Source organism: Pleuronectes platessa, chromosome 12, assembly GCF_947347685.1.
Source record: "Pleuronectes platessa chromosome 12, fPlePla1.1, whole genome shotgun sequence".
Classification (NCBI taxonomy): domain Eukaryota; kingdom Metazoa; phylum Chordata; class Actinopteri; order Pleuronectiformes; family Pleuronectidae; genus Pleuronectes; species Pleuronectes platessa.
This window is the reverse complement of record NC_070637.1, coordinates 14890258-14904791: the sequence shown is the minus strand read 5'-3', so window position 1 is coordinate 14904791 and position 14534 is coordinate 14890258. Positions and strand designations below refer to the sequence as shown.

The following is a 14534-nucleotide window of genomic DNA, read 5'->3' as shown; positions in this document are numbered from 1 at the left end:
GACAGGCGATGAGAGGCAGAACATGTGGGGCTGTTGTTGTGTCTCCTGGGAAGAACAAGCATCAATTAACGGAATAAGTAACTTTAATATTTGAACATATTTAACTTTGGGTCCTCTCACCACAGCCCATTAGAGCAGGGATTATGTGGATTACAACTTGAGAAAATTGTAATTGCGTCTGTGTGGAGCTGAAAATAGATCCTCAAACAAATTAGGCATACGCAGAGATTAATGTGACGCTGTTGAAGCCATTTAGTGCATTGTTCATTCATACTTAATCCCACACTCATCAGAGGCAATTTGGGGGTTCATGTCTTGCTCAATGGTGCTTCAACGTGTCGACAGGAGGAGCCGGACACGCGCCTTAAAATGGTCTCATTCTTTATCGAGAATTCCTGTTCTTCGAACGGAAATGCAGCAAGGGACACAACCGATCAGCGAGACTCGTAATTGTTGCCGTAGGGACTCCTGGATCGACGCCAGGAAAGATAGAGCACAGCCGAGACGGAGCTCCACTGCAGTGGGTCTGTAACCTGGTGGCGTCTGTTGTTTCTTGACACTGCTTGGCAACAAGGATGCTGTCTCAGATTTGCGGGTGCGTGGTGCTCGCACAAGTTTACAGTGAGGAGGCTGTCAGGGAATATGGAATATTTAATACTTGTGGGTGAACGCAGCAGTTTTATTTATCACTGAGCAGAGAATAGATGACAAATGTAGAACAGAGACACAGACAGAGTGGTAAACCACAATGGAGGACCACAGAGTGTGTCTGTGTGTGGGCTCACCTCTAATCCATTTCTGCCATATGGGACAATGGGAATTGCCTATGGCTTTTCTGTGCCATGCTGTACTGATCCTAATGAGGAACGCGTCGCCCCATCTTTTGTCTTTGACCCAGTTTCATCCCCACCTCTGAGTTTCACACCCTATGTTCTTGTTCACCCGTCGTACCTTTCCTTCATGTATTACACTCAGTGCTAAACAGACTGGGCACCACCATCTTTTATTTAATTTATCTCCACAGCTCTGAGGGGAATAAATATTTTCATAGTGGTATTCCCTTGTGCAGATTAAAATGTGAACTGACTCTAAAGGGATTATACCATTACATAGGTCCAAACCTGAAGATAAAATAATCTTACATTAGATTCCACTTACTGGCTTTTTCCTTTTTCATGATGTGACCTAATCATTGGACCTATGTCACATGACAACAGGTGAACCTACTGTAAGGGGAGACATTAACCTCTGTGGTTTCATGATGGGACCGTTAGGTAATGGCGGAGATATGAACTCTTCTGAGTGCCCTTCTAGTTTTTGACCAATTGATTGATGTTAATATATAATAAAATGTCAGAAAATCAGGTAACAATGCCCATCACACGTTTCCAAAGTTCAAGATCGCAGCTTCAATTATCCAAACAATACTCCATTCACACAATATCAAACAAATCAACAGTGTTAAAAACCTTATCTCACCTTAACAATGATCAAATTGTTACTGATTGACTAAGCTAAGGAGAGGTAAGGTACAGATAAGGTGTGGCTAAGGTAAAGTTAAGATAAGATAAGGATCAGTTAAAGGTGTGGCTAAGGTAAAGTTAAGATAAGATAAGGATCAGTTAAAGGTGTGGCTAAGGTAGAGTTAAGCTGTGGAAAGGTAAGATGTGGCTAAAGTCAGGTGACATATAGCAAAGGTATGGAAAGGCTAAATTAAAGTAAATGTAATGTATGGATACTGTATAGCTAAGGTATCGTATATACAGTGTGGCTAAGGTAAGGTATAGATAATGCAAAGCTAAGGTAATGGACAGATAAGGTAAAGCTGAGGTGATGCATTGATAAATGTCAGCTAAAGTAGATTAAAGCTCTGACAAAAAAGATTTAAAAATAACGAGCTCTACTAGTTTCAACCTTAAAAAGACTTTAACGTTTGACCTACCTGCAGAGTTGTTTCAGCCACAGTTTCCATTAAAGTCAAGACAAAATGAAATATAATGTTTAAAAACAACAGTAAAAGTTGTGTGTAGAGTTTTTAACTCAGATACACACAGGAGACCACCCTTTATATACAGTCTATGAGACCTTTTTTATACAGTCTATGAGAGCTTCATATACAGTCTATGAGACCTTCACTTACAATATGAGAACTTTATATACAGTCTACAAGAAGTTCACATACAGTCTATGAGACTTTCACATACAATATGATAACTTTATATACAGTCTACAATAAGTTCACATACAGTCTATGAGACCATCACATACAATATGATAACTTTATATACATTCTATGAAACCTTCACTTACTATATGAGAACTTTATATACATTCTATGATACCTTCACTTACAATATGAGAACTGTATACAGTCTATGAAACATTTATATACATTCTATGAGACCTTCACTTACAATATGAGAACTTTATATACAGTCTATGAGAAGTTCATATACAGTCTATGTTAACTTTATATATAGTCTGTGGACCACCACATACAGTCTATGAGAACATCACTACAGTGTATGAGACCTATGAGTCCACCACAGCGCAGTGTGGCGCCGTCTCCTCTCACTCAACAGAACTACAAACCAACGTGGCCGGCGCAACCCTTCACCCTCGCTGCGTCACTCTGCGTCATTTTGCCGGGAATGTGGGATCCACGTTTCCTCGTGCCGGTGCAGTGTGTGTCCACTGTGTGTGTGTGTGTGAGCGTGAGAGTGTGTGTGTGCCGTCGTCACTGTTCATTCTGAAAGCAGCGGAACCGGGGCAGAGGAGTACACTGGCAAGATGGCGGCGCGGTGGGGAGCAGGCGAGGAGACTTTAACTGCGTGCAATGTGGAGTTTTTCTCCATGGACATACTAGACGAGGTAAATGACGAGTTGTGGAGTTTGTTCTCTACAATGCAAACCCACTGTTAGCAACTGTGTGTGTGTGTTTTTCAAGTAGCAGGGCAGCGCGTGTTGTGTGTACGCATGGAAAAGTGACACGTGGATGCAACCGTGGTATCACGGGCGAAACTTATAGTAAAAGTGCACACTATTTTGTGTTCTAACAGTCACACAACTCTCTGGTTGTATGTTTTTAACACAAAGCATACGGCGACAGTATAAAGCATGGTGTTTTTGTAGCGGTGTGTTAATGCTAGCTGGTGACTCGGTGTAGCTCGACTCGACCGGCGAGGGACGTTTCCTCCCTTTTTAAAACAACCACCATTGAAGCTAATGAAGTGACAGTTGTGTATATTTACTGTTGGTTGGTGTGGCATGTGCGCCAGTTGTGTGATCCGTGTGTGCAACGCTCATTTAAGCTGCATCGGTGCGTGTAGGTGCTATGTGGCACGCTGTGTGCTAGCCATCAACTCATTCACAACACGTGGTAACCGACACTTGCAGCATGCTAGTCCTCCATCAGTCAATACTTCAATGCGGATGATAACTTCTTTACTATGTTACACAGTTTTGTGGGGCTTCTGCGTTATACTTTTAGCCATGGGGTAGCTTGTAGGCTCCATGCCAGCACGTTGCAGTACTGTGACATCAGTGTTCTCAGTAGTGATGCACACATTCAGTCATCCTGCTATTTTATATCTATACAACTAGTGCAGTCACACGCAAACACACTTGTGTCACTATCACTCTGCAGCACCATGTCAACTTTCCATTCAAAACCTGTGTGTCCACATGTGGTTGAGTCGTGGTGGATCACATGTTGGATTCCCTCGCGCATGCGCAGCAGAGACAACGTTTAATCACTGCACATGCACTTCCTGACTTGTATTTATATGTGGGCTTCGTTATGTGGTGGTGGTCTAACTTTCGGTGTCATCGCTGTGGATTTCAAATCGCGGGTCTCTTTGGTTTGTGATTGTAAAAATACATAAGGCATGCGATGGGGAAGAAGACCCTGCTGGTGTTTGTTGTAGTGAAACACGTGGGGACGGTGGCCTCCCAGTGGACAGGGTGAGGCCAGGATCAAACATGTCTGCGTGTAGACAGCCACACGTGGGCCACTGGGAAAGGGACTCTGCGTTTTTAAAGCAAATAACAAAATGTTATCACTCATTTTAAAATGGTTTTCTATGCTGGAGCAATACTTTAACCTGTTGTTTTTGGAAAGAGACTACAGCTGTTTAATGTTTGTTATTTATTAAACTAGTTAAGACTTGCCTATATTCCAAGATTATGTGATGGTGTGCATTTTACGTTATATCGAATGTGTAATTATATAAAGTAAGACGGTGTTTTGGAGCAGGCCCAGAACAAACATGCTATGATGTTCTTGTATGTTTCTGTAAATGCCTCTGGAATTTTGTTTTCTTCTTCATGCCGGAACTCAAAACATGTGCTCTCTGCTGCCCTGTGGGGTTCCCTTCCTGATTCTCATTTTCAAGGCCCTGACACTTATTCTTTGCTCCAACCACCAAACAGAAAAGTGAGGTTGCCCTGTGATTGTCAGACCTTTGCAAAATGTTAGATTTAATGTCTGAAAAGACTTTTTCTACTACAATGTCAGTTTTGAAAGTTGACTTTACCTTCAAAGATTTGCAATCTTGATTTTGTTTACATTTATTTGTTTGTCTGGCTTAACCTAGAAATATCCTTTATAATTTCAGTGTAACCCAAAAAAACAATTTTACAAACCGATACGCCTACACTTGTACACATTCCATGAACAAAAAGGGAGCGGGAATAAGAATCTCATGAGTGCCCCAAAATAAATTTTACTTGAATACAGATGTCATTAAAAAAAAATATATTTCCCTTTTCATAAATCGTATATTGTTGTTCCTTCTATCATCCACGTCCTTTGATATTAACTTATACAGTAAATATTTATTAAGGTCGTCGGTAGAATAACTGGAGCATCTAGGAAAACCGAGTCCAAGGCACCTGGACACGCTGTTTTAAAAGCGAAAATAAGTAAAACTTGGACAAGTCCAGTTGTAAATTCAGGCCAGTGGTTGATGTGTGGTACTACAATGATGTTCAACCTGTGACCATACTCAAATTACTTTCAAAAAACTGTCTGCGACTCAAATCACAGTTTGTCTCATAGGGATTAAAAAGATTCAACATCCTTTGTCCTTAATGCTCAACAACAACAACAAGGAAAAACTACCAAAATAACTATAAAGCTGCTTGTATCTCAATAGGTAATTCCTAATAGGTTTAAAATGTTCACATACTATTAAAGCAGTGGGCTGCTCTCAGATGCTTTTGTGAAAGTCTGTTAGCTGTCTCTAATGATGTGGTCATTAAACTTTGCTTGCCACAATCATGTACTCGTGGGTGGCTGCCTGCAGAGGGTTTTTGTCTGAATCATATTTTCACTGTCGTTTTTTTTCCCTCTCTCTTTCTCTCCTCCAGACTGCAGGGCTGTGCTCTGAAGAAACTATGGAAGCCCTTCAAAGCTGCTTAGACCCCTCCATTCTTTCGATCTTTGAGGACACACCAACAACAGAGGCATGAACTTCAGTATTACAGCAAACTAAGAAACATATGATGTTTAAGCCCTGTTCAGTTGTATGTTTACACTCCCCGAGGTTCTGGCTCTGATCGCATGTTGTTTTTATTTAGACCAAAGGACTGGATGAGGAGAGTGAAGCCACGCTGCTAACCGCGCTGACGGAGATCCTCGATAATGTTGACGATGAGAACCTGTCGCCGTTTGATACACTCCCTGACTCAGACCTGCTGTCAGGTCAGAAGGGCAGGGAACACTCTCCGGTTAGTAACCAGCTGTCGAACATAACTCTGTCTCACTGAGTTCTGCCCTACACATCATCTGTCGGGCCATTGAGTTCAGGACAGAGAGAGTGAAGTGGGGCAGAAGGACAATCTGCTGACTTCTGTGGATATAAATATACCTCTTGTTTACTTTGTAAAATAACAATTTGCCCCTAAAGTCAATAAGTAATAAATGTCCTCATGCTTTTTGCTTTATTTCACTTCTCCAGCTCAGGAGGCTGCTGTGTATGTCCCGTTCCCCTCCTGAAAAAGATGCATTTTGTAGCGTTAGACCCATATCAACTGGAAAGGTACATATGCACAATAATCAGTCGGTGCGTAAACTTTAATAAGAGACGGGACTCAGAGGTTGACATTATTTTTTATCTTTTCTGCACCCAGAGCCTCCCCAGGATGCTGGCAGACTCTCTCCAGAGGAGTGATGGTGAGGAAGAAGACGATGGCTCCCTCAGTCTGAGCCCAATGGGACATGCTTCTTCTCCTGACAATGACTTGTTGGCCTGGGGAGATGCTTCCCTCCCACTTCCTGTAATGTTTGAACAGGACGGGGAAGATGGAGTTTCAGTTAGCCTTTCGGACTTGGTCAGACACATGCACCCGTACTGTATGTCCATTTGTGTCGAGGATGACGACGGGGAACAGATGTTGCCTGAAGGAGGCATCTTATTCGAGGTTGTGGATCAGGGGGAAAACGGTGAACCCATACTGGCCATCCCTGACATGGAGCTCCCGATATCTTTGCCACTTATAGAGCAGTTTTCAGAAAATGAATGGAAACTTGCAGATGAAGCGGAAGAGGTGGACTCTGACAGTTCGGAGCATATAGTCGTTGATGATGATGAAGATATAATTGTCAGCGAGGCTCCACTTAAAGTTGCAGCCGCTGCAACACCAGGCCTGTGTACAGATGTCAAAGATGAGACAATCGTAGAGAGACAAAAGGAAGAGGTTAGAGAGAGAAGCTCTTCCAGGAGAAAAAAGAAAAAGAAATCAAAGAGAGAAAGCAAACCAGAGCCTGTGGAAGGAAGAGTTCTCAGGAGTGGTGTGTTGAGAAACACGCCACAGGAGGTACCACCAAAGCCTGAGAAAAGATCAGTCAAAGAGAAGAAATGCAAAGTCTCAAAGGTTCCCGTTGCCTCGACTCCAGCTTCTTCTTCTTCCTCTGTGAAATCTAAGAAACTAAACCCATGCAAAACTGAAACAAAAACATATATCACAACTACAACACTATTGCCTAAAAGTAGGGTGCAAGTTCCTTCATATGCATCACCCAAACAGGCTCTGCTAAAGGATGGGCCAAGCTGTTTACCCACAGCCGTGAGCTCCAAGCAGCCCGATGGACCCCCCGAACAGCCGGCCCCAGCCCAAGAGAAGCTGGAAGTCTCATCAGCAGTTCCCTCTGCTGTCCCTGTCTCTCTGTCCTCAGAGAGCACAGCAGCTGCTCCTAGTCCCACAACACCTGAGATGATAGGACCTGTTTGTGAAGCACTCCCTCTTGTGGCCCCCGCAGTCCCAGAGCCGAAACCCAAATCACTTAGCCTAGCGGAGTATCGGCGGCTCAGAGAGCAGAAGAAACCAGCACCGGTGGAAAAGAGAGACGACAACAGCACCAAGTGGCCTAGCCTCCCAGAGCTTCCGACAGAGCTTCCCCTAATTCCCTGCCTGCCTGACCCCAACCCCCAGGATAGTCGACGCCCCAACCCCCAAGCAGGCAAAAATGAAGTGGAGGAGGTCAAACCTGCCTGGCAGCCACGGGGGCCAGCTGCACCGCCCACCCCTGAGGCACTGCTGGTGCCCCCAGCCTACATGACTGCTTCATCCAGCAGAGTTCCCACTGCTACTCCCGTTCCTAAACCCAAACCTTCTCTACCTGAACAGCCCCCAGTTCCTTCAGTGAAGGATTTACCCACACATCAAAGTACTGTTGCTCAACCTGCAGCACCTCAGAGTTCTGGCTCTCCAGCATCTTTAAATCAGGCCAATGGGCTCATGTCATCAGCAGATGCAAAATATTCTTCTGCGCTTTCATTAAGAAATAGTGAAGTCGATGAAAAGTCCCAAACTCAGCTCGAGTTTCGAAAGTCTGTTGAGCTCACTAAAACCACTACAGAGCCAATCAAACCCACCACTGCCCCCAGTGTCCCCCAGAAAACCACTGTTGTTTTCCAAAAGTTGCTTGACGTAACCAATGCCGCCACATTCAACAGCCCCATCACAGCTGATATTAAATCCTCCAGACCAACGGACTGTGGCCCCCCGCTCTGCTCTTCTCCAGCTGCGCATCCTTCAGACTCCCTGAGTCTAAAGGCAAACCCTGTTCTGCTTAAAACAAAAGAGAAGCCCACTACAGCAGTGAAGCCCCAAAAGGCGAAGAACCCAACACAGGAGCTGATTGAATCTTTCACCAGTGAGATAGGTGAGCATAAAGATACATGCTGGTCTTGATTGATTGATGGCTGTGTTAAATCTTCATGTGGATAGTTGTCAAGTATTTTGACATTTGAATTCTCACATACAACCTCTCCTGATAATTTCAGGAAAATGTCCAAAGTTCAGTGCATGGCTCAAGTGACATGCATAATTAAATTGCCATAATGGTCTCCTCTCTGGAGCTCTAGCCCTCACTTCAACTGATCCAGTAGTGTGCTGATGTAGGAAATGCTGTACCTGCTGTTACTGCAGTGTAATATGTATAATGTAATATTGTAAAAAATCACTTGTGCTTGTCCATGTTCAAGAATGTTCTCTGTAGTCATCCTACACCAGTCTGATGCCAATGTAATTTAACCTGTACCGTTTAATATCGGTTTTATTTATGTCTTGTCTGTTGCAGCGAGACTGTAAACATATTTGTGTTTATGGGTGTGTTTATAATTCATAATGTAATGTAATAATCTTTGTGTAGGAATTGAAGCTGCTGATCTGACCAGTTTACTGGAGCAGTTTGAGGAAACCCAAGGTAATCAATAATGGCAGATTTTTTTTTTTTAGCTCTGATTACAGAAGCGCTCTGTTTAGTACATGTTGAACAATGTTCCACTTTGTATTTTTTTTGTAATGCGTTGTTTTGGTCTTTAGGCTGGTCCTTCTTGCCAATTGCTTAGTAGCTCAGATAGCGTTGTAAGAAGCTAAATGTAGTCGAACTATCTGTTTTCATGGTTTCATAACCACAGGAAGTGGAATAGAAGACAGCAGCACTACCTTTGGTTAACAGCTGTGGGTTAGTGGGTAGAAGGAGTTTAATTAATCTCAGAGTATCCAGTAAAATCAAAGAGCTTTACTGGTCAAAACAAATATACTGATGTTGAGCATATTCATAAGAGCCATCATCAGTGAATTTAGATCATTAGCGGATAACATGTGCAAGGTCTGCCTCAGAGTTTATAGTCCGACAAAAGTGTCCTACAGTAAAGATAATTATGTCAGGCTGTTCTTATTGACTCAAGGGTTATCTGACCCCTCTGGAGAGGTGTGTTTAACACGATAGTAGGGCACTTCATAACGGCAGATTTCTTTTTGCTCTACTGCAACGTTTCCCGTTTGTAAGAGCTGGCTGCTGTGTGTGGGGCGGAGAAGCTGCTTTGTGCTCCTGCCTGCTCAGCTGCTGGAATTTTGCCCTGTCCGCAAATCCATTTAACTCTCGCCCTGCTGTCTTTGTTTGGGCCAATGTACAAGCCCCAACTCGAACAAGTGCTTGTGCTTCCTGTTCCATCGCGTGTGTCGGATGCGTTTATGAAACACAATAACTTAATACACTGACCATTTAATGAAATTCTTTTGTAGATACACTGAAATAAATTCAATATTCACTACATTTATATCCACACAGTATCAGGTTTGTAAGTTGTTGGTGTTACACGCTCCCTGTCCTATTATTGTTATTTATTCACTGTCCCCTCTCTCTTCAGCCAAAGAGGAGCAATGTGTTCCGGAGGTCTCTGGTAGAGCAGCAGCTGTAGGAAACTCAAGGTGAGTTACCCTACAGCCCTCAAGCTGCTCTGTGTGACTGATGGGGCAACGGTTTCTCTGGAAACACCCAGGGCATGTGAAACCAGTTTGCAGTGTGTTTGTGTGCGAGTGTGTGGGGGTGACAAATGCCCACTTTTTTGCCAAGACCTACCGTAAAACCCCAACTGTTGTCTGCCCACAGTGATGGTCTATTCAGGTCTGAATTTTTGCAACCCCATTTAAGTTTGTATTTTTGTGGACTGACTGGACCAACTGAGGTGAGCGCTGCACTCTTTACTAGTGATGCGCTAACACGCTCCTGTGCTTACTTTGCAGTTTTGAGTTGGCTCCAAAGACAAAGGTTGTGGAGCGAGTGAGAGCAAATGACCTCTTAAGCACTGCAGGTAATTCACTGTTATCATTTGGCTTCTGAATGAGTCCATTAAGTCTCATCATTCAAATAGACGCCTTTCCTTTTGTTCTACCCTTGTATGGATTCTGTTCTCTCTGCGCTTCCAGTATTAAATACGCACAGTCATTAGAAACTGTCAATCTTGATAAGACACAAAGACCCTTTGCACATGTGTTTGCTATAATTGTGGTACACGTTCTTTCTCCTTTGCCTCAGCTCTTACTCCTCCAGCCACTCCTCCCCACCTGATGTGGAAACCTCTGGCCCCTGTGGCGCTGCTGGGGAAGAGCAAAGCGGCTGAAGCCTGCAAGTCCAGCCCCTCCAAGATTATCCAGATAGAGGCTCGGCCTCTGCCCTCATTCAAGTCGCGCAGCAAACCCACTCCCGCTGCCGCCACTGTCGACCCCGAACTGGCGTGCTTGGACCACGACTATTGCCTCCCCAACAAAGGCACTTCTGCTGGAGAGCCAGGCAGACGCTGGAATGTCAAACCGCAATCATTCATCACTATTAAACCCATCATGCAACCCACTACAGTCATCGCACAGACAACGCCAGCTGTCCTGGCACATGCTGTCCCGTCTACCACGAACCCTAAGTTTACAACCAAAACTCATGATTTCCCACTGACAGATGACCTGGATCCCAGTTCCATTCTGGAAACTCCTGATGCCTCTCCTGCTCGGCAGGAGGCAGATTCCTCTGTTAAAGAAGGAAGCCCTAGGGAGGGGCCTTACGGCAGGACCTACCGTCGTCATGCAGACTCTCGCACACCCAGCCCCACATTTAGCCCCAAAGAAAGGAGCGGCGGCCGGTCCAGAAAGAGAAGATCCCACCGTTCTCCTAGCCCGATGTCCAGTGGTTCAGAGTCAGACTCTCATTCCTCTAGATCTCGGTCTAGATCACGTGGTCCAGCTAAGAAAAGGTTTGTCCCCCAGTCAATTCATCTGGTTGATTTCTAGAAGGTGCAAGGTTCCTCACTTGCATTCCTTTTTCTTCATTTAGGTATTGTCCCCGTAACTCTGAGAGCAGTTCCAGCTCCTCATCCCGTTCATCATCACGGTCCTCTCGCTCTGCGTCCCGCTCGCCTCCCAGGAGGAGGAGGTATTCCTATTCCTCATCTCATTCTGGCTCATGGAGTCGTTCCAGGTCACGGTCTCGATCCCCTCAGAGACGAGCACAGTGGAGTAGGAGCAAGCCATGGTGCAGGTACAGTTTATAAATCATGCTCTTCTAGGGGGTAGTCCTCGTATACAAATACTTTTGACATGAAGTTAAAAAATGACTTAAACTTGTCGTCCTCAGTCCCTCATATGCACCGAGCTATGATCACAGCGAAATGGTGAATGGGGAGCCGGTGAAGAGATGCAAGGAAAAAGCCATTGTAAGTTAATTTTATCCTGAGTACACGCATGTTTAAGCAAATTCTAGTATTGTTAAATTAGATTATCTGATTTACTTTGTTTCTTTCTCTCAGGAGGAGCGCCGGGTTGTTTACGTTGGACGAATCCGTGGTACCATGACCCAAAAAGAACTTAAAGAGCGCTTCTCTTACTTCGGCGAGATCGAAGACTGCACCTTGCACTTTAGAGACCACGGGTACGAAGATAAACCGTGACAATTGGACATTAATTACACATTTCTCTATAGCATTTATCAGGAGCTAATTTTGTAATTTTCACAAGGATATAATATGAGCTAATTGCACTGTCTTTGAACCTTCTTGGTCTCATCCGTGACCTCGGGGGCCAAGTTTCAGTGCTAAAGCAAAAACTTGTTTATAACTGGGGCCTCCTGGCAACACCTCCAGGTCGCTCTTTTAAAAGCAAGTGACAGCTCAAGACTGAACAGGGCTTGTTCATGATTTTCACTGGACAAATAGACTAATATTTAGTATCTTTCACAGGGACAATTATGGCTTTGTGACTTACTATGATACCAAGCACGCGTTCACAGCCATTGAAAATGGGAGCAAGCTGCGCAAACCTGACGAGCTGCCATTCGATCTGTGTTTTGGCGGAAGGAGACAGTTCTGCAAAAGCAACTATGCTGACTTGGGTGAGGCACTGGCTTCAAATCGACAGACACCAGAGAAGTTATTGTAGCTCCATCCCAGAGCCATGTTAATCCATTCTAACAGTGTCGATGTGGTTTGCAAAAGATTAAAGTTATTGGCTGCCGTTCATCCTGATTGTGTTTTCACCACAAACTAGACGCCACTGAGAGCTGTGGTACTTTGTCAAGAGCTGCCAATAATTCTAAACTTGGCCGATCACATGGGCGCTGTTGGACCATCACACGATGGGGAGAAGGCAGATTGTTGTTTGACTACAAAGTCTGTTTTTCATGGCTATTAAAGCATGGCGTAGAGCTTATACTACTCTAGACTTATTTAGTTTGTCTTGATTAATGTGGAGGTTTTATTGACCCGACCGTTCACAGCACACACTGCACATGTGTTTTTAACTGTCGATTCTGATGCTCAACTTCAGCCACATTTGACTTGGATCATTAGGTAGTGATTAACTAAATTAATAAAACTTTTACCATTTGCTAGTTTTTTAAACCCTGGTAGACCCACTCAAAGATATATCGACTCCTTTCTTATTGACAGTAGAGGAGTTTTTTTCCCCCTGGTGAGTCATGGTCGACGTCACAAATGCACCAGAAACAGACGTTCTCGTTGTCTTTTCATTGCTGCATTTTGCATGATGCAAGGAAATCTCTTCTGTAGTTTTCCCAAGATGTAAAAAAGCCAAAACAATAATATTCATGGCTTTTTACAAATCACCGCCTGGATATTCCTTTATTTGTCCCTTTTTATTTGAACACGATACTGACTTTCTGTCTTTCTCTTTGCAGATTCGAGTAGAGAGTACGATCCAGTGCCTGTGAAAGGCAAGTTTCATGCACTAGACTTTGACACTTTACTGAAGCAGGCCAAGCAGAACCAGAAGAGGTAGCAGGAGGCCTGCAGCAGGAAGCAGCTGACACTTACCTCAGAGCCAACAGCTGGCTCCTCACCTGCAACACTGTCTTTACATTTTAGTTGTTGCTTTAGTTTCTTTTTTTGTTTTGTTTTTGTTTCTGCAAGCTAACACCTTCTATTGAAGTGAAGATTTGTAAAGAAAAGTTGAAAAAGAAGTTCAAAAAAATAACTAAGTGAAATCAAATATTTTTTTTTAAATTTTATTTAAATGTAAAATCAGATTTGAATTGTATGGACAGATGATGGTTTTTAAAAAAAGGGTGAAAATAAGTGGATGGAGCTACCTGGCTCCTGGGAAAGGATGTAATACATTAACATGTACTACAAACCTTAATTAAAAAATGAGAAAATGAAACGTGTTTGTGGTTCTTTTTTTTTTTTTAACATCTTTTAGGAGCACGACTTAGGAATTTCACAAGAGAACGAGCATAAACTTGAATGGCACTCTGCACATAACCAAGGATCAACAGTCTCTTATATTGTATCATGCTGCATGAAATTTCACACACGCATTGATATTGTTTACCCTAAATTTGCTGGACTATTTTGATAAAGGTCTACAAATTATTCCCTGGGATAATAGTGAATATTTGAGGGGGGGGGCAACCATCTCGGTATTGGAGAAAAAACGTCCTGGATCTACCGCAGTATTTAATTTGTGGCCCATACCACAACGTTCCAAATTTTCTAGAAATATGTTCAGGAGGTGTTGTGTAATCTTAACAAATAAAACAACCTGTGAACAAATGGATTGTGGTAAAAACAAACTCATAGGTGGAGAAAAAGATGGCTGAATCTGGGTGTTTGGTTTCAGGGTTCTGAAAGTTATTTTTTTTTCTCATGGCAAACTTTGACAAATCATAGCAGGAAACGAGCCAACAGTTTTATTTATAAAGCACATTTCATACTCAGAAGTGGATTCAAGGACATGTGCAGAAATATGTTTAAGGACTAAGACTTGAACTGTGTGAAATAGCAAAAAATACAAATACAATGATGGTACAAGTGAAACACATTTCATGGACAACAGCTTGTTTTTCTGAGTGTCCCAGTATGCAGTGACGGTTGGCTGACATGCAAAAAAAAAACAGGTCGCTGTGAGTCGCTCACCTAAAAGGAATGCACTCATTATTTCACCTTTGCTCTTCTGCTGTGAGGAGCCAAACAAAGCACCAGCTTCCATCCACTGAAGCTCACTGACTTTCTACTGAGCAGCTGCTAACTTTACTGAAAGTTACGGAGGAATCTTGCACAAGTATAAGTGTAAACACTTCCTGGTTGTTGAATATTTAGCACGTGCACCTTTCTGACACAGAGACAAAGACCCTGGTCACAACAGAGATTAAGCTCCTCCCCTCTGTCGGAGCTCTGCTGCATAAGTAACATGGATTATAAACCAAAGATATTAGAAAGCAATGGAGATGTTCAACACAG

At 43.3% G+C, this 14534-nt stretch overlaps 1 protein-coding gene and 1 non-coding gene across 3 annotated transcripts; both read left to right on the top strand.

Moving 5' to 3' along the window:
* The first annotated feature begins 2640 nt into the window (after positions 1 to 2640).
* Positions 2641 to 13455, top strand: pprc1 (PPARG related coactivator 1). 2 transcript variants are annotated; one of them, XM_053435638.1, is made up of 14 exons: positions 2641 to 2871; positions 5371 to 5466; positions 5581 to 5730; positions 5961 to 6041; positions 6133 to 8167; positions 8657 to 8710; positions 9660 to 9720; positions 10036 to 10103; positions 10328 to 11036; positions 11117 to 11320; positions 11417 to 11495; positions 11589 to 11710; positions 12018 to 12169; positions 12974 to 13455. In XM_053435638.1, exons 1-14 carry the CDS (start codon positions 2791 to 2793, stop codon positions 13072 to 13074), a joined length of 3993 nt encoding a protein of 1330 aa, XP_053291613.1. In that variant the 5' UTR covers positions 2641 to 2790; the 3' UTR covers positions 13075 to 13455. The 2 variants fall into 2 exon arrangements, with proteins under 2 accessions (XP_053291613.1, XP_053291614.1); XM_053435639.1 differs by lacking the exon at positions 2641 to 2871 and adding an exon at positions 3785 to 3963.
* Positions 11814 to 11949, top strand: LOC128453941 (small nucleolar RNA SNORA50). The gene has a single exon (XR_008341574.1). It is a non-coding gene; the product is annotated as a small nucleolar RNA SNORA50 (small nucleolar RNA).
* Positions 13456 to 14534: the final 1079 nt, after the last annotated feature.